Below are 25838 nucleotides of genomic sequence, written 5' to 3'. Positions count from 1 at the left end.
GTATTAATTATTTCGTACGTAAAAAGGTACTTCCAAATTTGAAGAGGAGTTTTCAGTTCCCTTGCTGCGGTCTTCACACCAGGAAGGTGCTTTATTATATTTTCTAACCTTGTTCGTACATTTTTACATGGTGCGCGTTTGTTCCATTTTGTAACTTGATCTTTACCTTTATACACTGGACCATGTGGTAAACAAACACTCCTGTCACCCGTCTCATCACTGTCAGAAAAATCTTGCTCTATGTCTGAGTTTTCACTTCATTGGTATCTTCCTCACTTGACTTTCATCAACACAATCACTCTCTGAACCGGTTTCTGCTAGAACATCTTTTATCAGTTTCTGCAGTCTTTCAGCCTCCTCTTTCCCATAAGGATCCATTCTAAAATGAAAGATAAAGATCCTTAACTTGCAACAAAGCACTATCAGTATGTTTGAGAAGCAAAAATTGTGACATAAAACCCTCCAATTGAAGTCCTACTACCTACAAAAATAGCCCTCTTACAATACTTACATAAGCAACAACAATTAGCAATCTTCTAAGGCAATAGTCACGCGGGACTGTGGGTCCGCACCAGCTACTTATTTCAATACTACCGCACAGAATGAAGCAAAACGAGAGAATGATGCATGGGAACTGTTGACAGGAAGGTATGGAAATCATGTGTCTCCTACGGTCAAATATAAGCGGAGGATTCCAGCGTGCAGACTATGAGTCCACGTGCGAGCACTGCAGGGTTAACTGTCTTCATTTCTCTGTATGTATGGGAGTGCTAATCCTGAAACCTGGACTCACCTTTTTTTAGTGATATTATGCACTATTTCTTTCGTGCATTTTTTCCCTTTGCAGTCTATGATTTCACTCATTAAGATGCATAATGTCCGCAACTAATTTAGATTCAGTGGGTAGGTAGTGACACTTAATAGATTAGGTGCATTTTACTAAGGCCACTAAAAATGAGCTGCCTTAAAAAAACCATCGTTCAAAGCTTAAAAACACCGGTCCACATCCAGGGTGTCTCTCAATGCTTCTGAACGTGAAGCCAGTTTGACATTTAGAGAGCGAAAGATGCCAAAGAATCAGAAATTTGTGCCACAAAAGATCATTTATGTACAGGTAGATCTACCGATACAAGCTTTGCAGCTTTCTAAGAGCGACACTTCTTCACATACCTCGCATACTATTGAACCAAGGCAGGATCAAAACCACTATCATGGGGACAGCTCGCCAACCCTCTAGTGTCTAATCCATTTATCAGCAAGACTGCTTCATAGCGTGAGACCAGGCACTCTGCCGACAGACTTCAGAAGACTGCTGCTTGATATTCAGTGGGTGATGGTAATTGTAAGCCAAAGTTCTGCTCTCAGATGATTAGATAGTACCGTTTAAGTGAAATGTTGTTGGATGGATCCAATTAAAGTGGTAGAAAGCTCATTTCATTTAGACGAGAATACCCAACCACCAAGGAGTATTTGCTGGCATTAAGAGAACGAACAATAAGCTATACGTCGTCAAATGGAATACAGATCGTTCAACAGAAATAGGAGACAGCCAGGTCAGTAACATAGATCAGAGACCACTCGTGAAGATCACAAACTTTAAAAGGATATAGAGCAACAGTTGCAATTGTTAGAAAATTAAGCTCAACCTCAACTGAAGCTAGATATCTTCATGTTCTAGAATTAATTGGATCCCATGGTTATTTGGACAAACTCTTTATGTCCTCAATTGAGTGTCAGATGCGAGGTTTGCCTGTACTGTTACCGAATGAGGTTACGATACTAACTGCCGACATCGATAAGGTCATTCATTTTTTTTTACTTTACAAAAGGAAGGATTTTTTGTATAGTCCTATTCAATACATATATATATCCATCTGATGCAATAAATCCTTTCCTTTGTAAAGTGAAAACCATAAATACGGAATGATTGTCATGTCTCATAAAGGTCATTAATGCTGAACTGTCAGAAAAATGTAATAACACAGAGCTTTCCAGCTTTTTAAAAAGTCACATACTAGGCCTATAGTGGACTCTGAAGTGGCGCTCGCCATATATGAAAGAAAAATGATGTTCAAAATCGTATTCACAAGTTAGCATTGGACAGTATTCTGACAGGCATTAGGAGTCCATGAACAGGGGTCTTAAACCTTTTCTGATGATGATGCATGGGAATTCCTTTTAATCTGTGAATATGTTGAAATTACTCACATTCGCAGAACAACAACAACAAGAAGAGGACGCCAACAAGCAAATCAACCTTGATACCCAGTAGAACTATGAAACCAACATGGTTCAGTACTTCAATGATTTTCAAGGACTAATAACCTTTCCGAGGGATAGTATGATCACCTACAAATTGTTGTGGGACACCATCATCTAACTGTAAGTCCTTATAAGGAACATGCAGACATTAAACAATACTAAACCAACTACAACTTGGTCAAACAGTGAGGAAATTGTGATACCGCTTCAAGAAATTACATTGTTTCATAAATTATAATAATATAGTATGTACTTAAGAGCTATTGGATATAATATAACATGTTATTGAATCTGGAACAAGAATGTTTGCAAATGTTTTACTTGGGAATCGACATTTGTTGGGGATAACAGTTTCAACAGTTTTATGAAATGAATTTATTAAGAAGAATGGATTGGGAAAAGTGTCTGCTAATCAGACATCCTGTTGATGTTAAAATAGTCTTTCGATAACTAGGACCACTTCCCCAACAGGTGCATTATTCATCCGATCACCTAAATCTCAGTTAGTACATCTACATTGAACTGCAGAAAATAGTGGTTTTTGAAATCTACAGTATTTTGAGGAAAGTGATGAATAGTCATTTGAAGGATCCATAATGGGAGAAAATCAGAGAATAATGCATTATATTTCATTCGGCTTGGATTCCACGTAATGTAACTGAACACTGAGAAACATGAGAATACTTGGATGATTATAATGATGATAATAATGATCATCATAATCATCATCTACATACAAAAAATCGTAAGATTCACGTGCCTGTACATTCATTATATGAGCAAGATTTCCTCTCAATTATTTGTTTCATATGTGATACTGATCATCTAAAAAACTTCCCTTTCATGTCTGTCTGTTTAATTATCTGTTCATGTTCCTAAAACTGGAAAACTGCTGGACAACACACACACTGTTTGGAGAGGGCCAATGACCTTAGATATTAGGCCCCTTTAAACAACAAGCATCATCATCAACTTGTTGGAGAAAATATTACATTTTTATTCCATTTTAGTCAGCTGAAACTAGGAATTATTAAAAAACGCTATTTGTACAAGCCCTGTTGTCATATCAGACAATTCTTTTCTTTATTTTCTTTAATAATTACCAGAATTATTAGCGGAAATACGCACAAAATGTCCTTCGTCCCAGCTAACTGATTTTATAGTGCCACAGCAAATAGTGAAGACTTTGCCTGTACTATGAAGGTTCTTTTTGCTAATTGCTTTACGTCGCACCGACACAGATAGGTCTTATGGTGACGATGCGACAGAAAAGGGCTAGGAATGGGAAGGAAGCGGCCGTGGCCTTAATTAAGGTACAGCCCCAGCATTTGCCTGGTGTGAAAACGGGAAACCACGGAAAACCATCTTCAGGGCTGCCGACAGTGGGGTTCGAACCTACTATCTCCCGAATACTGGATATTGGCCGCACTTAAGCGACTGCAGCTATTGAGGTCGGTGCTATGAAGAAGGGTACAAGGGCTATGAGGTATGATTCACTACCTTGCCGCATGTATTCGTCAGTCCAGTGGATGCTTTAGTGTCAGTTTTTTAGTGTATAGTCAAATACTAAATGATTTTAATTGAATAATTAAGCCGTATTCCTTTTAATGGAATAAATGTGTAACATTGTTCCTTTGGCGAAAGTTGTACAGTATTGAATCAAAATCTCAAAAAACTATTATTACCACATTTAAGTTGGTAAACTGTCAAACTTTACCTCTCTTGTCAAAATTTGCTGAGAGAACATAAAATTTACCATTTTGTGGCCTTTTTTAAAAATTATGTACATACCCCATCCCCCACATCCTCCGCTATATCCCACAAACCCAGGTACTGTTTTTTGTCTGTATTTGTTTTTTTTTTTTTTTTGCCCCCGCACTTTTAATTCCCAATCGCCGCTACTGCTGGAGATACCTGGAATTTACTCGTGCAGGATTGTTATCACGTGCATATGAGTCAACACATGGAATTAGGATTTATAGAAGATTATTCTCAAATATCTTTGTTAATGTCTATCAAAAGACTGTATACAACAAAAGTTTAAGAATAATGTTATTTCCGTTTGTTTATTCATCATCATCATGTTTTCCACTCCAGTTGCCCGGGTGTGGTTTACGAGCACTCTCCACTTCTGTCTGTCCATGTACCACTCTTCTCTCAAGACGACATCCCAGCTGACTCCTCTTGTTCCTATGTCCTCTTTCACTTGGTCCAGCCATCTCTTCCTAGGTCTTCCTACCGGTCGTTTTCCAGCCACGACTGTGTGTAGTCATTGTTTTGCTGTCCTTCCATCGTCCAATCGTTTGACATGGCCAAACCATTTCAAATGGGCCCTTGTCACTTTTTCATTCAGGGATGGGTACACACCAGCTTCCTCCCTTATTCTTTCATTCCTTACCCTGTCCCTTTTTGTCTTCTGTACCATAGTACGTAGGAACTTCATTTCTGCGGCTTGTAGTTTGCTATCCACTTGTTGGGTTGTTGTGCAGGTTTCTAAGCCATATGTTAGTACGGGGGTGAAGTATGATTGGAATAGAATCTGCTTTGATCTTAAGGGAACTTGTTCGTTCCAGAGGAGGTTCCGAACTTGATGGTAAAACTGAGCTGATTTTTGAATGTGGTTGTTAATCTCATGCTGTATTCTGTTATCACTTGAAATGATGCACCCAAGATATTTATATTGGTCTACTGTTTCCAGCTGTGTACCTTCCAGCATTATTTTTCCTTTCTTCTTCTGCCTGTTGACAGACATAGTAACAGTTTTCGATTTATTTATTGTTAATCCGTGTGCTTTCAAATGTTCATTCCAGGTGTTCAGCCTCTCTTGGACTTCCTTCTCTGCATTTCCCCAAATTACTACATCATCTGCAAATGCAAATGCATTGATGTCCATATTGTTCTTCTGCTTAATTTCTTTCATGACTCCATCCATGACAGTGATAAAAAGTAAGGGTGAAAGGGTACTGCCTTGTTGCACTCCTTTAGTGGTTTGGAACCAATCAGAATTACCGTTTCCTATCTGTACGCAACTGCAGCAGTCTTCGTAAAGCATTTTAACTTTCTGGATAAGACCTTTGGGTACATTTTTCTTTCTTAAGCATTCCCATATAGTCTTCCTTGGAACACTATCAAATGCTTTTTCGAGATCCAAAAACAATAGTGTTAAGTCTTTGCCCTTTTCCCAATGCTTTTCTAACAGTATTCTAAGTGCAAATATGAGATCGGTAGTTGATCGGTGTTCTCTGAATCCATATTGTTCTTCCTGTAGTTGTGGTTCTATTATTTTCCTTAGCCTTTTTTCAAGTATTTTCTCAAATATTTTCAAACCATGAGACAATAAAGTGATCCCTCTATAATTGCTACATTTCTTCCGGCTTCCTTTTTTGAAGAGAGGTATTATTATTCCCTTTTTCCAATCATCTGGGACTTTCCTATCCTTCCATATTGCATTAATTACTCTATGAAGCCACTGTATTCCTATTGCACCAGTTGCTTTGATCATATCCGCACTGACTTCATCAAATCCTGTTGATCTTTCTTTGGGCATACTATTAAGGGCAGTCTCTACTTCCTTCCATGTTGGCGGGCTCTCTTGGTCAGGCTCATCATTGCAGCTTAAACTGACCTGCATGGTTACATCATTGGAGTCTTTCCCAGTACAGTTGTATAAATTATCAAAATAGGATTTCATGATCTTCCTTATTTCTGTGTCTTCCCTGACTATGTTACCATCTGGTTCCTCTATTGCTGTTATGTATTCATTGTCTCTTCTTATATTTCGTATTGTTCGGTAAAGTAGTTTAGAATTAGCTTTGCTGTCTTGCTCTAGTTTATCTGTGAAATCAGTCCAAGCTTTCTGTTTTTCTTCGGCCACAATTTTCTTTACTCGAAGCTTCTGACCTCTGTATTTCTGCTGCAGTTCGTTTACTCTAGATTCATTCCTTTGACTTCCTTTTTGCATTTCTTTGTCTCTGGCTTTCCTGGTTTTATTTTTTGCTTTCACAGCAATCTTCACCCGATCGTTCCACCAAGGAGTTTCTTTTGCCTTCATTTTGCTATTAGTTTTACCACAAACTTCTACTGCAGCTCCGACAATGCTTTCTTTGAATCTAGTCCACTCGATCTTGCCTTCTTGTAATGCATCTGATGGTAATTTATTGGTCACTTTTTTTGTGTATTCAGCTTGTTTCTCTTTAGCTCCCATGTCTTGATTTTTGGTTTCCTGTATTTCTGAGGTCTGTAAATTTTAATGTACTTTATTGCTGCAAGGAGAAGTCTGTGGTCACTGTCCAGGCTTTCACTTGGTATAACTCTGACATCACATATGGTCTTTCCTGCTTCATTGTCTGATATAAAATAATCTATCAGAGTTTTAGTATCTCCATTCCAACTGTATCTTGTTAGTGTATGACTTAGCTGCGTCTGAAAACAACTGTTGTTTATTCTCAAGCCATTCCTTACACATAGATCTAGAATACTTTCTCCTTCTGGGTTCCTGTCTCCATAACCATGTGGACCTAGTACATTTTCATATCCAAGCCTGTCTGATCCAACTTGAGCATTTAGATCTCCCATTACTATGATATTTTCCTCTCTTTCTATAGCTTCTTCTAAATCAGTTCGGAATTGTTCTTTTTCTTCTTCGTTACAGCCAGTCTGTGGGGCATACACCTGGACTACTGTCAGCACACTCTTGTTAAGAGAGATGTTCAACTTAATAATTCTTTCATTAACATATATTACCTCACTGATGACATCAATGTCCTCTCTTAATATAAAACCTACACCATTTTTGGCTTCTGTTTTGTTACCATTCCAGTGTAGTTTGTATCCTTTTCTTAGCTTTTTTGTTCCTCTTCCCTTCCACTTTGCTTCACCCAGGCCAAGAATACAGAGGTTCCTCCTTTCCATCATATCTATCAGCTCCTCCCTTCTGCCAGTCAGGGTCAGGATATTTAATGTTCCAATTCTGTGTTTTGGACTCTTTCTTTTGGGCTTCTTCTCAAAACATCGTACTTGAACATCAGCCTTACGGTCATCATACGTTGCAGATGTTTGAGAAGATATGTCTATCCGGTATTTGTTTTGCGATCCGAGGCTCGTTTTATAGTTGAAAGCAATCAATATAACCCTTCAGTTGACTTGCTAAGCCTAACACTGCTGGGGATTTTCTGTCAGGGGTATTCTCCCTTAGCCTTTGGCAGTCCCCTACCTCACTGCAAGGCAGCAGCTGATGAATTTATGTGTCATTTCCTACACAAGGGTCACATCAAACCTTCTAGGGGAAACTCCTCCACCCGTAGCTGTTGGTCTTCCCCTAGTTTGTCGGGTTTGGTATCGGCCGCCCAACCCTCGGCCAGACAGTCGCAGGTAGTACCGTCTGTCGCATACGGTAGCAGGATCTCTCCCGACCTGACACATAATTATCAAACGATGGACAACAAAGGGGATGCTTATGAAAAATTGGATTTTTAATGCAAGTCGCGTGGGATAATTAGTGCATGTCATTTGAAGGTGCATTAATGGGAAAAGCTTAAGAGCAATTTCACTCTTTTCGACAGAACAGATAATAAAGAAGGTAGGTATCATAAACGCTGGGTTTTGTGAGTCTTCAGTCACAGTGCCACACCAGTTGTTAGACAAGCAACAATATGCAAACTCAGAAGCAGGGAGAATTTCGTACAACTTTGTACCAGGAAATGTAACGTACAATAAAATTAGAAATTGTCCTCATTCTGTCTTAACTTTGTTTAGCTTTATCATACTTCACGTACCGGGCGAGTTGGCCGTGCGCGTAGAGGCGCGCGGCTGTGAGCTTGCATCCGGGAGATAGTAGGTTCAAATCCCACTATCGGCAGCCCTGAAGATGGTTTTCCGTGGTTTCCCATTTTCACACCAGGCAAATGCTGGGGCTGTACCTTAATTAAGGCCACGGCTGCTTCCTTCCAACTCCTAGGCCTTTCCTATCCCATCGTTGCCATAAGACCTATCTGTGTCGGTGCGACGTAAAAGCCCCTAGCAAAAAAAATAGCATACTTCACGTTATGGCTATGTGCTTTAGGAGAAAAATATCAGTTTAATATGTTGTATAAAATATGTGAGTAGAGCCATATAACTTCACATAAATTCATGAAGGACACATGTAATCCACTGCAAAATCTCAGGCAAAGAACGGGTACAAATGCTAGTCACGACTATGTTCTTGTTTCACTTTCTGTATTTGTCTAAATGGGACAGCTTCTTTCAGTGATCATCTCCAGTAGATCTGTGTTCTGACCTTTTCTTAGAAGTTTTCTAGGTATTAAAAAAAGAAAAGAAAATGGAAACAGAGCATGTTAATGAATTTCAACATAAAAGAGAACAAATATGGTAGATTAAAGGGTATTAACTAATGTGAATATACAATATTAATGAATAGAGAGAACACTCATTTATGTAGCAGGTGGCGTCGGGCCTGCTCTACAGTTAGGCCTATGTATGTAACAGCCATAAATTTTAGGCATTCTAATAGGCTGTATCTCTAATGTTTATGCAAATCTCACTGTAGAAATGTTGTGCAGCTTAGAAGATACTTGCTACTCACATCTGTCAATGGTAAATAAACTATCAAGGGAGGGACATTTCATTTATATGATAAGCACAAAATTTGCAGAATACTTTCATGACCTGTTAAACTGTGAACCACCTGAAGAAGAGCTGGAGCTGGAGACAAACACAGAAGAGAGAGAGTCATGTCCTCCAACTAGAGATGAGGTCGCACAGGCCATAAGCGATCTAAAGAATAACAAAGCAACCGGAGAAGATGGAATATCAGCTGAGATGATTAAGTGGGGAGGTGACAAGGCAGTAGACAACATGACCAACATCATCGGCCAGATTTGGAGAACAAAGAAGTTACCAGAAGGATGGAAGAATGTGATCATAATACCAATACATAAGAAGGGAGACAAGAGGGATGCAAACAACTATAGAGGAATTTCGCTACTAGAGATTGGCTATAAGGTGTTGTCAAAAGTCCTGCTCAATAGACTGGAAGAACAGTTAGAAAGTACAATTGGAGACTACCAAGCAGGATTTAGGAAGGGAAGAGGATGCATAGAACAGATATTTATACTGAAACAACTGATAGAACATAGGGCCTTAAAGAACAAAAAGACGGTGGTAACCTTTGTAGATTTCACTAAGGCATATGACTCCATCGACAGACAAACCCTTGGAAGAATCCTGAAGAACAGAGGATTAGATGGTACTACACAAGAACTCATAATGGAAATTCTATCAGACACAAAGGCAAGGGTGAGATTCAGAGGAGTACTCTCTGAAGAATTTGATATCAACACTGGTGTCAAACAAGGAGATGGATTATCACCAATGTTGTTCAACATAGCTCTGGATGAAGTCATCAGGCAGTGGAGAACAATGAATGAGACAATGGGAATACCAAAGACGCATGTTGGGGACAAAAAGGACAATAGGGTCCAAGTAGATTGTCTAGCCTTTGCGGACGACATAGCTATAGTAAGTGAGACAGAAGAAGATGCAAAGATACAACTCAACAACTTAAGCAATATAGCCGGAAGGGTAGGACTGAGGATCGCCTACAACAAGACAAAGACACTGAATACCACTAAGGATTGGACAACACCGGAAGGCACCATGCAAAAGGTGGACAAATTCAAGTACCTAGGAGAATTTATAACAGGAAGGAGTAGGAGCAATGAGGGAATAACAGAGAGGATAAAGAAGATGCAATCAGCCTTCTGTATGACCAGAGATATATACAATAAAAATAATATATCTACAGACGCAAAGATCAGACATTACAAGGCAACGGTGAGAAATGCTGTATTATATGCTGCTGAGACAATAGCACTAGGAAGAAATGGTGCGGAACAACTAGAGAAAGAAGAGAGAAAAATATTGAGGAAAATACTAGGCCCTAAGAGAGGAGGTGAGAGATGGATGAGGAGGCCCAGGGAAGAACTATACCGGAACATGAGGACAATCTCAGAATAAATCAGACTGAAAAGAGCAAGGTATGCGGGACATGTAATCAGGATGAATATGGACAGAATGACGAAAAGAGTATGGGAAACAACAGCAAGGACACGAGGAAAGACAGGAACCAAGTGGGTAGTTGAACTCCGGAAAGATTGGTCGGAATTGGGGATCAAGGTGGAAGAAAAGGAAAATTGGAGAAGCAAGTACATACCGACTAATATGCCAGAGATCAATGATAGGGATGGATACAGGAAAAGGATTGAGAGTCACCAGTGGAGTAGACAAGAGAAGAGGATACTGAATATCTCAGAAGAAGAGCGGGAGAGACGAAGAGAAAGGATGAAGAGGTTCTGGGAGGAGAAGAAAATGCAATCCATGAAGGAGCTGTCCGTGGTCCTACAGAGGCCGTAACGCAAGAAGAAGAAGAAGAATTCTTTCATTAGACCCAAACACAACTGAAATAATTAACTGTAATTATTATGAGGCTCTCTCACCCTTTGATCATTAAAGCACTGTACATGTGAAGCTGAGACCAGGAACAATGATAGGTCTGTAGAAACATTATCACAGAAAAATAGAGAAGGATTAGCTGAATGTTCTTAAAGTAATATCTGGGGTAGTTGAAAGATGGTCAAAATATCAGTACTGAGTTCAGGAAAGATTACAAACAAACTTAAATACAAGAATTAAGTGAATTTGCTCAAAGAGAAAACTTTCATCATCATCATCAAAAATACACTGGACGAAAATGAAATTCCAACACCAAGAAGACATTATTTTAGAAGAATGCAATTTAGGCTAAGCAATCTTCTAGGTAACATATTTATTTGATTAAAGTTTCCAGGTCACAGGTTCAAGTATGCATGAGAAGACATGTGACATGGTGGTACATCAATAATGGCTGTAGGCACCACAATTTTGAATGCAAGCATGCAAACATCCATGCATCGTGTTGTGTAGGTGCCGTATGTCATTTTGTGGGATGGAGTTCTACACCTGTTGAATCTGGTCAGTCAATTAATCAGCAACAGTTAATTAATACTGGTGTTGGATGATGCTGAATTTGTCGTCCCATAATGCCCCATACGTACTCAATGGCCAAAAGGTCTGGTAATCTTGCAGGCCAAGGCAGCTGGTCGATACATTGTAGAACACGCTGGGTGACAGCAGTAGTATGAAGAGTAGTGTTATGCTGTTGGAAAACAGCCACTTGAATACTGTGAATGAATGGCAGCACAACCGGTTCAAACACCAGTCTGACATACAAAGGAAATCGCTCCCTACACCATAACTCCTGGTGTAGGTCCAGTGTGTCAACACCACAGATAGCTTGGTTCCAAGTGATCACCTAGTCTCCTCCTTATCAACCTATGACCATTACCGGCACCAAGACAGGAACAGCTCTCATCTGAGAACATAACTAACAGATCTCCACTTAGCTCTAGCTTGACACCACTGAAGTCGCAGATGGCAGTGATTCAGAGTAAGTGGCATGAACGCTAGCTCGGAGCTGTCCCTCAAGTAATCGATTTGTTACAGTTTGCTGTGTTACTCTAGTCCATCTGAAGTCCTAATGGCTGCTGCAGATGCAGTACGATCCACCACAGCCATGCAGCGAATACGGCAGTCTTCCCTCTCTCTAGTGGCCCAAGTGCGGCCAGACCCCAGTTTTATTGAGACGGTGCCTTCCTGTGACAATCATTACCAACACCAATGCACTGTGGATACATCTCTGCCAAGTCTTTCTGCAATATCGTGGAAAGAACATCCACCTTCTCATACCTCTATTACACAGCCTCGTTCATGCTCAGTAAGCTACTAATACTGCCTTCTTCATCTCCTTGAAGGCATGCTGACTCACACCTACCTCGTAATGTCGACATTGGATGATGACTAACACTCACGCAGTGTATAGCATGTATTTGAAACAAACACGCATGGCAAGGTCATAGTGGCGCCACCACCACTCTTCATCGACTAGTGCGCAAATCTGAATAGGAGTCATCTGTCAAACATGCAAACACACCTCCCGAATTTTGTTTATCTAGCACAACTCCTCCTTGGTGCTGGGATTTTATTTTCTGCCAGAGTTCATTTAGGCTGAAATCAATAAGCATCCAAGAATATCAGCAATTTTTAAAAAAATGATCAATTCTTCTTCCACCTACAAGTTGCTTGAAGACAAAGAACACACAAAGCAGTGAATATTGATTAAAAAAGAAATAGTTTGTAAAGAAATTGAAAAATTATAAATGACTGTGAAATTAGATTTACAGTTTTAAGGAATTAAAAAAAAAAAAAGTGAAGTTACAAGCTACAAAACATTTTTAAAAGTCAAAAGAACAACTTGAGAAATAGTTCTTAAAGAACTTGAAATATAAGTGATTCGGACTTGAGGCTAGTTGATCTTATTCAGATGAGTATTTTTTTTTTGCAAGGGGCTTTACGTCGCACCGACACAGATAGGTCTTATGGCGACGATGGGATAGGAAAGGCCTAGGAGTTGGAAGGAAGCGGCCGTGGCCTTTAATTAAGGTACAGCCCCAGCATTTGCCTGGTGTGAAAATGGGAAACCACGGAAAACCATTTTCAGGGCTGCCGATAGTGGGATTCGAACCTACTATCTCCCGGATGCAAGCTCACAGCCGCGCGCCTCTACGCGCACGGCCAACTCGCCCGGTCAGATGAGTATAGATGATGCCTCAAAATGAGGCTAGACCCCCTGAGAGCTTTCACAGCATACATTATAGGTTCTTATTTTTTAAGTCCAAGTCAACCATGATTCAGACAAGTGCATCAGATATTCACCACTGAATCCCAGGTTCATTTCTAGGTCAGTGTATGTAAAGAATACGTTGGCTAAAGCAGAGGCAGGGCACAATTCCTGGTTTCTCTTGTTTCATTTTATAACAATGAAGCTTCATAACATCCTGGAGAATTGTGAGAGGCCACACCATTTAGCACCTTTCTAAACCCTAATATCCAGTCAAACCTGCATTGACTGGAATTAGTTCATAAGTAATGGTACCATAATTAAACTATGTATATTTGTGTACATTGTATCCATGATATAGCATAAATTCAAGGATTAAATTTAGCAAACTACTCATAAATTTACACAAGAGAAAACTCAAATCAGATCTTCACAGCAGTAACTATATCTCTAACTAAATCTGTATAATGTATGTTTGTCATTTACTTTTTATAATTAGAAAAACAGAATCCCATGTCACTAAAGCTCTCATGGGTCTTGGCCTACCAAGTGGCTGTTGCTCAGCCTGAAGGTCTGCAGATTAGGAGGTGATGTGTGGTCAGCATGACAAATCCTGTTTCGCTGTTACTCTTAGTTTTTTTAAAGAGGGCCCCTATCTCACCATCAAATAACTTCTCAGTTGTTCTTGCATAGACTTGAGCCAGCCCTCAGATCCAGGTAAAAATCCCAGATCTGACCAGTTATTGAGCCTGGGGCCTCTGATAATGAAACAGATTCGCTACTCTTAAAGACCACAGGGCTGGCTAATTTTTATATTTCACACTTCTTCTCTCCCACAGATTGCATGGTCACTATGCAAATCTCTCTTTGCTTTCTTCAAAAATTGAATGCAGTAGTCCACTTTTCACTAAAAGAGCTATGCTAAGTGTGCCGTAACTGCTTCAGAATGATGTATAAAGAAATATGCCATAATCTGGTCGTGAAGACAAAGGGAAGCAGGAAGACTAACAGCAGTGCGAGATTAGAACCTGTAGACAAAGCAGATTCCTCATCCTGTACTCTGAATGTACCAACGCGTGGAAAACATTCTACCATTTAAGTTTCATTGGAAGTGTTAAAGGACTAGGTTTTACATACCCATGCGGATGTAGATGCTTGCTTGGAGCACATTGTTGTTATATGCAAAATCATCAGTAATTGAAGAAGCTTTTCCTCCAAACTCAACATCTTCTTGTGCGAACATTAGTGGTACACTTGCCATTTTGAAAGAATGCTGAAAAAAGAAGTAACATTGTACAAATATCTAAAAAATAAAAGTATTAAGTTATTCTTTGTTTAGCAATCCTGAACCTAATGATCACAATTCCCAACTTCAGTCATCAGTAAATTGCATGCACAACTTATAACCAAAATATTGAATAAAACTCCTGTTATGATTTTACATTACCAGAAAATACGATGAAGATTTTCCTTAAAAGATCTTTAATGAATTAAAGGAATTTTTCCTTATAAAAGCATTTTTAAAACCTGAATGTCTATATCTTCAACATTTTTACCGTCACTACTAATGGTTTTAAGACATTCTAAATGCCAGAAATTTTCCCAGGAAGTGGAGTTCTTCAACATGTCCAAACATTTAATTTACCATTGCAGTTATAATGCATTTATACACTCTTTATCACTAGGACCCGGATTCTGAAGTAATTACATGATCCATTCCTTTACTTGTAGACAACTGAAAATGAAAAATGTTGACAAACTGTGGTTTTGATATTGTTATACCTGTGTTTCATTTTACATATTCTTAGTAATATTATATATTATGCAAAGAATCTAACATTTTTGTACATAAAAACAATATTACCCTACTTTAGATAGTAATAGTTTTTTTATTTGTATTTTCCTTGGCATGAGAACTACAATACTCAGCAATTTACAGTGTAACCCTTATTAAAACCTGTAACAAATGTTAGTGATGTCTATCTTGCACATAAACATTCTCTCTCTCTCTTCTTCTTACAAAAAAATGACTTGATTTCAAGAAATTGAACAATTATTAGGAAGTCAGTGCTAGACAGTAGTGTTTCAACATCCACCTTGTTTCACTGTAACAGATGGTGGTTTTCTAATGGAAACATATAAAGTGATTTATTTGAATTACAGTATTTTGTTTTCATGGTCTTTCATCATGTGATTACTGTTTCAAGAGGAAGTACAACTGAGCAATCATCCTCTATTAACACTAATCAGAGGGAATAAAATGGAAGAGGTCCAACACTTCAAAAAATGAAGGTATCAGCCAAAGAAATACACGGGTCATGACGGGCGTGAAAATGAAAGACTTCCTGGGCCTCTGAAACCTAATACTGTCAGGGTAAGAAAAGAACGAGAGTTGACTAATGGAGGTCAGACAGGATAGATGGAAGTGAGGAGCCTGGCACAAGTAAGTGGAAGCAATGCCTGAATGCAGCTAAGGGCCCTGTGGTCGCCAACCAACACTCCAAAGTTAAGAGCCCCCATTTAGTCACCTCTTATGACAGGCAGGGGTTACCATGGTTATTCTACTGCCCTTGCCTTCGGAGTTATGGATGTATTCTCAGGGGGGTATTTTACAGGGGAAATAGGTGAGGTAATAAAAGTTTCTTTTTTTTTTTTTTTTTTTTTTCGCTTTACGTCGCACCGACACAGATAGGTCTTATGGCGACGATGGGACAGGAAACGGCTAGGAGTGGGAAGGAAGCAGCCATGGCCCCGACACAGATAGGTCTTAAGGCGATGGGACAGGAAAGGGCTAGGAGTGGGAAGGAAGCGGCCGTGGCTTTAATTAAGGTACAGCCCCAGCATTTGCCTGGTATGAAAATGGGAAACCACGGAAAACCATTTTCAGGGCTGCCGACAGTGGGGTTCGAACCTACTATCTCCCAAATACTGGATACTGGCCGCACTTACGCGAGCTATCGAGCTCGGTAATAAAAGTTTCCCTAGGTCTGGCAAACGTAATAAGATTATCCAGTTCTGATTGAACTACATATATTTCGGAGGTGGAGGGCTATAAATACAACATTATTTTGATCATTTATCACAGGTAATCATGTAGGCTATCAATAAAAGTTCACAATGGTTCCAAGCGAAGCTCTGTCAACCAGGTACTTTTGTCTAACTTAGCAGTGCTCCACTTAGGCAGTAATTTTTAAAATAGTGCACGTTCTTTTACTATTTTACTAGATAATATAAATGCCTAACGAAATTACACTTCTGTGCAGTATATTAGTAAAACATTGGCCAAGCAAAACAAATTTGAAGTTTAATGATTCCTTTCAATCGAAAAAAAATCATGAAGTGATCACCATATTACTGATAACAGATGTGCATCAGAAATGCTACTTTAACCGAAGGGATCAACAAGCATCTTCACTTAGGACCTATACTACTACCACAACCCTATTTTACCTATTTCTTGTAGAATAGGTAATATATAGAACAGAGTCACAGTCAGGTTATGTGAACTCCAGGTTTACCTGTAGTGGAAAATTTCTTTGTGGAATGATTTGGTAGAGGTACGCACAGTAGTGACGCAGAAGTCCTATGAAACATAGTCACTTCTTGGGGGAAGGGAGATCTAAATCGGCAGCATCTGTTTAAAAAATACACCGTGGAGATGGAGTTCGAACTATCATCAAATGCCACTGATCGGCAATCAAGGCTGTTACCCAGGTGGCAGATTACCTACCAACTGTTTACCTAGTCTGTTTTTAAAAATGTTTTCAAAGATCTTTGAAAATCATCGAACATCTCCCTTCGTAAATTATCCCAATCCCCAATTCCTCTTCCTATAAATGAATACTTGCCCTAACTTGTCCTCTTAAATTTCAACTTTATCTTTATATTAAGATCTTTCCTACTTTGAAAAACCCTCTTCAAGCTTATTCATCTACTAAGGTCAATTATTCTCATTGTTTATTTTTCTGCGCCAATTTGTAAAGAAAAATGAACCTTACCGTACCATACTGTAGGAATGTAAGCTTGCATAAAGTATTTATCTACATCTGCAGTATTTAAGGTTCATTTTCTTTACATATATTACCAGGAATATGTAAGGTACATTTGCCAGACCTAGATAAACTTTCACAGCTTGAAATATGATGCTTCAAGCGGTGGTTTTCTGTCAGAAATCGCCCAGAACAAATCGTGCTGCTTTCCTTTGAACTTTTCCAGTTCTCAAATAAAGTAATCCTGTGAAGGTTCCATACATTGGAACTGTACCCTAATCAAGGTCTTATCAAAGACTTCTACACAGTCTCCTTTACATCCTTATAAATACTTTCATAACCTTATGAAGAAATCCATAATCTTTATTTACAAACTCATTAATGTGATTACCCCAATAAAGAATTTTCCTTTATATTCCATCTAGGTAGGGTACTTACAATGATCCCTATAAGGTAATTTCACTCCATCAACACAGTTTCTTGGTGAAACTTGACTTTTCATCTTGTTTACTGTTTTACTATTACCCACTATCCAGCAACTTTGTGATATTTTTTGTAGCTGCTCACAATCCTGTAACTTCTTATTACTCTATAGGCCTACAGTAAATTATGAAGGAGACAAAGGTAAAATATAGGGATAGAGAGCTGAAATACTGCCATTTGAAGTTGATATTGTGGTGTAGGGAGCAGAGAGGAAGTACAAGGGCAACTTGACATGTTGAGTGAGATAACTGAAAATTATGGAATGAAAACCAGCATGGAAAAGAGTAAGAAAATGGTGCTGACTAGATGAAAAAGGCAAAGCAATGATAAAAATAAAGGGACAAAACCTTGAAATTGTGGAGAGCTTCAAGTACTTGTGAAACGAAATGATGCAGAATGCAAGGTTGGCCATGGAGATCATTACAAGAATTCAACAAGGAAATGCATTCTACCAGAAGGTGAGAAAATTGATGCGGAGGAAGGACGTAGCCTACGAATGAAGTAAAGTGGTGATCAGTGGTGGTTCGTGCATGAAGGACTTTTGAGCGCCGCCCGGCCGCCTTTACAAAACACTTAACGTAATTTCACTCTGTAATTGATTACATAGAGATGGACAAATATAGTTAAGTTGAACTTATAGTGGTGTGTTATTCAGTTATACAATGTTAAATTTATTATTTTGGCTATAAACATTTTGCTTTTCTATTTTCAAGGGAATGGCAAATGCTTTCGGATCATGGCCGCAGTCCAACAAGTACGATGTTTTCTCTTTAGCCTTGAGGCACTAGGGTTATGGGAGGAGAACCGTCGGTAGGTTCTTGGAGTTAGAAAGTATGCAGGGTGCAGGAGGAGCCTGGAAAGATGACGTGGACTAGTCAGTAGAAGGAGGAATGCAGGCGGGTGTAAGGGCTGCTTGGCGGAGCCCACAGCAACATCGCTAATCACTTTACAGTGGACCTAGGCTGTTACCCCCACATCTTACACTAATTGTTGTTAGAGATTAATTCCAAAACAATGAATTCCCTTATACTGACTATTTAAACAATTCAGTTCTATAAAGATTCAAAATGTAACCATAAGATGACGGCGCTATTTGTAGGTTGGTCAAATTGTTAAATACGCCTTCATGCTTTGAGACTTAAGTTTAAGTAAGGAGAGAGAAATTTGGATGTGCACTGTTTGTTTTCGTGAATGTCGTTATTATCGATTGTGATTATGATCAGTGAAACAGTGCAATGCCATAGTAGTCGTGACTGTGGTAGCTATTAGCCTGTTAATGTGTGTGCTTAAATGCCAATTGGTATTGTAGTTAGTTAATTACTTATAATTAAGTAATCTTTTAGTGCAAACAGATTTCTATTCAGCCAGTGTCATCAGATTATTATAATTATTATTTTTTGCTAGTTGTTTTACATCGCACCGATACAGATAGGTCTTATGGTGACGATGGGATAGGAAAGGCCTAGGAGTTGGAAGAAAGTGGCCATGGCCTTAAGGTAGAGCCCCAGCATTTGCCTGGTATGAAAAGGGAAACCACGGAAAACCATCTTCAGGGCTTCCAACAGTGGGATTCGAACCCACTATCTCCTGGATGCAAGCTCAGAACCGTGTGCCCCTGACCGCACGGCCAACTCGCCCCATCAGATTATTATTATTATTATATTTCATCTAAAAACATTGTGGTGCTGGTCAGTGCAGTGAAAACTGGACCGATTGGGGAGGGGGAAGAGATGGTGGCACAGCCCTGCCAGAGTAAAACGTCATGAACCGCCACTGGTGGTGATGTACAAGATGTACTACTGTCCAATATTAACATAAGCAGTGGAGACCTAGACACTGACAAAAAGTCAGGAGAATAAAATCCAGGCTAGTGAAATTAACATTTTAAAGACATACCATATGATAGGAAAGACAAGAAAGGCAAGACCAAGAAATGAGGATATCAGAAAGAAAATCAGAGTGGAAAATACAACAGAATGGAGAGGAATGAACTTAGATGGCTTGCACATGTTAAGAGGATGGAAGAGGGAAGGATGCCAAAGCAGATGATGGAGAGGCCTAGGCTACGGTGGCTGAAACTTATCAAGAATAGTATAATTTTAAAAGAAACCTGCTGGATTGGAACAATGGTGGTTGAATAGAGGAGGATTGCAACACGGCAGGAACCAGACAAGGGAAATGGATAATAATGATGACAGTATAACAAGAAAACATAAAGGTTCAATAATACTGTCTTGTAAAAGTGGTGGCGGTGGTGATTACTGTTTTAAGAGGAAGTACAAATAGGCAACCAAAGAAATTATTATTTATATTATTTATTGCCTTTCCTGTTCAACTTTCCATTCATTCGGCATCCTACAGTTCTTTCATACAAACAGTAATCAAGTAAGTACTTACGATATGGTACTATATCCCAAACCATTGTCTTTAGCATATATCCCTTCAATTACAGCTGTTTTTCTAGCTATCACCTTTTGTATCTTTCTATGCTAAATTCTATTCCATAGTAAGTTCCTACAGTCTCTCCTTACTTCCAAAACACTTCCTAACTTTTTCTAACCTGCAACTCCAACTTTATCTTTCTATATCTCTGTTATAATACAGCCAAAAGTGAAGTTCAGGGGCAAATTATTGGAACCATTAGAGATCAAAACAAGACCACATGAAGGTGAAGAACTCACACCACTAGAGTTCAGTTGCGCTCTAGAAATGCCCCCGAAAATAAAAATAGGCAGAAGAATCAAAAACTCCCTTGAAGCTAAAACACAGATATCAGAATTTCAAAACACTGCAACTGAAGTTGGCTTGATAATATCATTAGACAGAAAATATGCCACAAAAACCATCATTAAAAGAATAAACATAAATGGTAAAAATGGAAGAAAAAAAAAAGAAGCCTATCCATAAACACAAAACTAAAACACTACAGCACAGTTATAAAACGGGAAGCTTCATATACAGCAGAAATACTTCTCTCCCTGAATGAACAATCAAAGACAGACTCCAGAAAGAAGAATTGGAAGAAACTGCATCAACAAAAAATACCAGAAATATGGACAGTGGTGGATAGTGCCCACAACATCATGTACTGTACAAAGAGTTTGAACCTATTACTGACACTAAGCATAAGAGGAGACTGGGATTCTTGAGACACATAGGCCTAATGAGAATGCAAGATTTGAGACTTCTAGAATAACAGGTGCATTATAATCTTGACTCAAAAAATGCCACATCAAGATGTAGATTGGATCAGAAAAATGAGAGAGGATCTAAAGGAAATTGGTCTTACAACAAAGGCACCACAGATAACATTAAACAAAAAATCCAGGACACAAACAACTGCTTCACACTCACAAGAAACAAACTCTCAATACCAGAAAGGGCACAAAGATTGGAACATAAGGTAAAGTACAGGATGGACCACAAGGCCTGAACAGTCCCTTGGAAGGGATTTGTATAATGGACTAGCTTAAGTTATCCTATGTGGTCAAAAAAGTGAAGGAATAATAATAATATTTTAATCAGGGACACTGGCTATTAACTAAGCAGTATGCAACTGAAAAATATCTGAATAGACAATTCTCCCTCATGTACTCATTACACTGTCTTTTATTTTCAAAATTGATACTCTTGTGCTTGTTGTTGTTTGTGTGTGTTTGGTTTCTTTTTTACAATGGTAGATGAATTTCATCTCTTGTAATGGTAGGCTACACGAGTAGTGCTGGATGCTATATTGCACGTAAACCATATAAATATCCTGTGAAAATTTTTATCTGAATGAGAGTGTTTTCCCATTATTTTCTGATTGACCTATCTAATTCTTCATGCTGTATTTTCTGTCCTCCACTCCTACCATGATTTGATTACTTCTCTACCTTTTTTTTCATATGTTCATCATGGTTTTTTATTTTCATGAAATCTTTTTTTTTTTTTTTTCAATTGGGTCTGGTGACGTAGTATCTAAACTTTACAACAGTTTAACAGCAATATTACGGCAAACTGTCCATAGAAATTGTTTCATTAGATATTATTCTGTAATTTAAAGCTTCCTCTTCTAATATTGGTACAGAACATACAATTGCATGCAACTTTGCAAAGATTTATCATTATCCTACAAAGAGCATTTACTTATCTGAAAAGTAAACGAGCAGTAAAAGTCCTAAATAAGTTAGTGGTGTGGTGGTAATCATTGTTTTATGAGGAAATACAACTGGGCAACCATCCACTCTTAACAATAATCAGAAAAGCTCAAAGAATGAAGGCATCAGCAAAAGAAAGGAAAGGGCCACAAAGGGCATGAAAATGAAAGGCTCCGTAGGCCTTGGTCAGGCTCAGAAGAGAACAGGAGCTGACGATGGGAAGCTGGACTAAAAGGTGAAAGTGAGGAGACTGGAATTAGAAAAACAGAAGATGCATTTTTAAGACTCAGCTAAGAGCTCTGGGGTCACCAAACCACGCTGCCAAGTTCAGAGAAATCGGGACCCCCTATTATTATAGTTGCCTCTTACAGCTGGGTGATATCATGGATGTATTCTACTGCCTCCACATACAAGGGTATGAATCAGTTGTTACATGAACTTCTAGAACAGTTAATTAAACCTTAACTTGTACAGATAATTAAAAAAGCCGATTAAAAATCAAATAATATCACGAAATCCCTGATCATCTTCCACTGCAGTTCAGTGAATTAGCAGTATTTAACATCAGCATCACAGGACAAACTTTCAGAATCCTTAATCATTGGTAAACATGGTAATACAAATAGTGATAGTCTTCCTTCAATAGTGGTGAACAAAAATGAGTTAAGAACTGTTCAAGAAGCAAATTTATTCTCTATACAAGGCCAAAAAACTAAGGAAAAAAAGATGGGCTACAATTTTATGACACACTTTAAACCAATATCATAAAGAGCGGAAACAGTAACGAAGTACAACTGATGCGAATAAACTGCTGTGGAAAACACACTTATATTTACCTCGCGGTATGAAATAGGAACTTACATTGTAAATGTTTCTAAACGTCACTTTCTCCTACATTCCAACTAACCTATATGTGTCAAATTCTACCAACTAACCTGTATGTGTCAAATTCTACTAACAAAAACTAACTACTAGAATTTGAAACAGTACAAAATGCCTTAAGTGAAAGCAAAACATTAAATACATCTCTAGACTATGTATCAGAATATAAGGTTGTTTTTACCTGGATCTTAGGCTACGTTCTCAATATTTTGACTACCTTATAACTTGACGTAAGCAAATAATATCGAAGCGGAAAATAATCACGCGCTCGTCGATCGTCAGTCACTTTTTCATTTTAGTTCACAATTTCGTTAGCAGATGGCGCCTACGTATTCTCTACAACTGGATTCTCAATCACACCGCCTCACTCCGCGTTTTTCCTCACAGGGTGTTTGTGTCCCTGAATTCGTTCATAAGAATGGCTTTTTTGGAAGATCTTTAGGAACTTAAAAAACCTAATGTATGAGCCATAACTAGTTCATTCGAAAGTAGCAACACATAACTAATTTCAAAAGGAAAGAAAACACTCAATATTCTATTGAATGAGGGAAAAAAAGTAACTAAACAGGGCTCGAAAGCTGCAATCGCTTAAGTGCGTCCAGTATCCAGTATTCGGGAGATAGTAGGTTTGAACCCCACTGTCGGCAGCCCTGAAAATGGTTTTCCGTGGTTTCCCATTTTCACACCAGGCAAATGGTGGGGCTGTACCTTAATTAAGGCCATGGCCGCTTCCTTCCCACTCCTAGCCATTCCCTGTCCCATCGTCGCCATAAGACCTAAAGTATCTGTGTCGGTGCGACGTAAAGCAACTAGAAAAAAAAAAAAAAAAAAAAAAAGTAACTAACTTGGCAAAAATTTTTAAAGGAAGAGATTCATACCTCTTACTTTTAAAACTTAACATTAACGCGACTATCGTAGATGTGGCTTTTCTCCGGGATGTCCCCTGCATTAATTTAAGAAAACATCGACTAGAATATGTTTCGGCTTAGCAGCGGCTATTTCTTGTTAGCCCTGTAGCTCTACATTCGGTAGGCGGGGGGCTGATCGTCTGTCCTGAGGATCGTTTTCCACGGTTTGCTATTCTCTTGCACTAAGGCCACAGTCGGGACAGTTCACATTTCAGGCCACTGCCTCACCCACTTCACGCTCTCCGCAAATTGCATCACCGATACAAATCTCCCTGGTCTGAAAGACGACCCTGTCCGGGTATGGACCGTAAACTTTAACCCACTCCCTGGTCAAGAAAATAATGCTCTGACAATACTGACACCGTATCTCTGAATATTACACACACAATAACTGTTTCATACATACAGTATTAAACGGGAGGCGTGGTAAGTAAGAAGATAAGCTGCGAGATTTAAATTCTGATAGGTTACGGTACCGTACTCATAGTATGTATGCTCAGTGGTGGTGGGGATGATTTTTGTTTTAAGAGGAAGTACAACTACGTAATCATCCTTTCTGAACAAATTAGTGGAAAAGAATTTTAAAATAAAATAAAATAATTTATTTAACGAAGGAATTTGGAAGCGCAGTACAAAATAAAACAAAAAATTATTGAATTAGGCCGAAAAATTCTTAACGAATCAAAAGGGAACATAGTACCGGGGATTGGGAAGTAGACGTGTGTGTGTGGGGGGGGGGTGGAGGGGCAAAGGAATATACAGACAACAAAACGTTCCCGGGTTTGCGGGGGTGGGGGGTGGTAACTACACCAAAACCAAAGAAAGAAAAGCTACAAAATGGTAAGTTTTGTGATGCTCTCTCAGCGAATTTTCGACAGAGAGGTAAAGGTAGACAGTTTACCAACTTGAGTACGGTAATAGGGCCTAATAGTGTTTTTTGAGGTTTTGATTCAATACTATACAATAAAACTTTCACTAAAAGAACAATATTACAGAAGTATTACAAATACATAGAAGTACGGCGTGAGACAATTAAAAATCATTTAGTATTTGACTACACACTAAGAAACTAACAGACACTAAAGAGACTGCCAAACTGACGAATGCGCGCGGCAAGTGGGTAAATTATACCTCAGGGTTCATGACCTTTGAAAAAAAAAAAACTCCTGCTACCCTTCCTCACTTCACATGCTAAGTGCCCACTACTTGCTGTGGCGCTATACAAATCAGTTAGCCGCGACGAACTATTTTTTTTTTTTTTTTTTGCCTATTTCCGCTAATAATTTTGTTAATAGCTAATTAAAGGAAATAATTCGCGGATAAGACAACAGGGCTTGCACAAATTGCTTGTTAGAATAACTCCTATAATTCCTAGTTTTAGCCGGCTAAAATGGAATAAAAATGTAATGTTCTCCACACAAAGCGTCCCCACTAATCGCCGCTATTGGTATGGACTTCAGAAACCGAAGATCAGGGGCTGGAATTATCATCATATTATATGTAAGACAGTGTTAAAAGAAAGTGGTTCCCACTAGAAAAATAAAATCGATAGGCCTATATTATTGGCCTGCAGGCGTTGTTTAAATAATCTTAAAATTAAACGTTACATGTTAGGCCCAGTTCCTTGGCTGGTCAGCATAGTGGCCTTCTGTTCAGAAGGCCACGGGTTCGATTCCCGGCCGGGAGGAAAGTTAACTGCGTATGGTTAATTTTCCAAGCTCTGGGACTGAATTTTTGTGTTCGCAGAGAGAGAGAGAGAGAGAGAGAGAGAGAGAGAGAGAGAGAGAGAGAGAGAGAGAGATTTATTGAAGTAATACTAAACCGTCCGTCCTCCTATGAGGGTGATCATTCGTATCCGGAAGACAATCAGGTTACAATTTCAAAAGAATTTACAAACATCAAAAAGTGAATATTAATAATTGTTAATGCTGTTATTGTCTTCTTTTTCTGGTGGTGGGGGGTTGTATTAATCATGTTCTCGGGTGTAGATGAAAATGAATGATGTGTAGATAGTCCCTCAAATTTGTGTTTAATTTTGCAGAATGGTACATACAGTAAATAGACCAGGAAGGGGTAGCGCAGACGCCGATTCAGAATTATTTGATAAGATAATCAGCTATGTGGGAAACTATAAGGAAAGGAACGTGATTGTAGCGGGTGATCTCAATTTACTAAACGACAATATTGGTAAGGTAATGCAAACGACAGGAAGCATGAGCAACAAATGGCAAATGAGTTAATATGGGAAGGGCACCCGATTCAGAAAGTGATGGAACCAACTAAAGGGAAGAATATTCTGGATGTGGGGCTGGTAAAACCAGATGAGCTCTATAGAGAAACCGTAGTAATAGATGGTATTAGTGATCACGAAGCTATTTTTGTGGTAGTTAAAAGTAAATGTGAAAGAAAGGAAGATTATTAAAGGACTATTAGGCAGTACCATATGGCTAATAAAACAGGC

At 38.8% G+C, this 25838-nt stretch overlaps 1 protein-coding gene across 1 annotated transcript in view; it reads right to left on the bottom strand.

Annotated features, from left to right (window-relative positions):
* Positions 1 to 22747, bottom strand: part of LOC136877100 (protein lifeguard 4) — a 67506-nt gene extending 44759 nt beyond the window's left edge. The window contains exons 1-2 of the mRNA XM_067150916.2: positions 22651 to 22747; positions 14114 to 14249 (exon numbers count right to left, since the gene is read on the bottom strand). Of these exons, the coding sequence (XP_067007017.2) occupies positions 14114 to 14237 (124 nt within the window). The 5' untranslated portion in view covers positions 14238 to 14249; positions 22651 to 22747. The remainder of the gene's footprint in view (positions 1 to 14113; positions 14250 to 22650) is intronic.
* Between the last annotated feature and the right edge of the window lie 3091 nt (positions 22748 to 25838).

Source organism: Anabrus simplex, chromosome 7, assembly GCF_040414725.1.
Source record: "Anabrus simplex isolate iqAnaSimp1 chromosome 7, ASM4041472v1, whole genome shotgun sequence".
NCBI lineage: Eukaryota > Metazoa > Arthropoda > Insecta > Orthoptera > Tettigoniidae > Anabrus > Anabrus simplex.
Note: the sequence above shows the minus strand (reverse complement) of the source record. Positions and strands in the feature narration are given on the sequence as shown.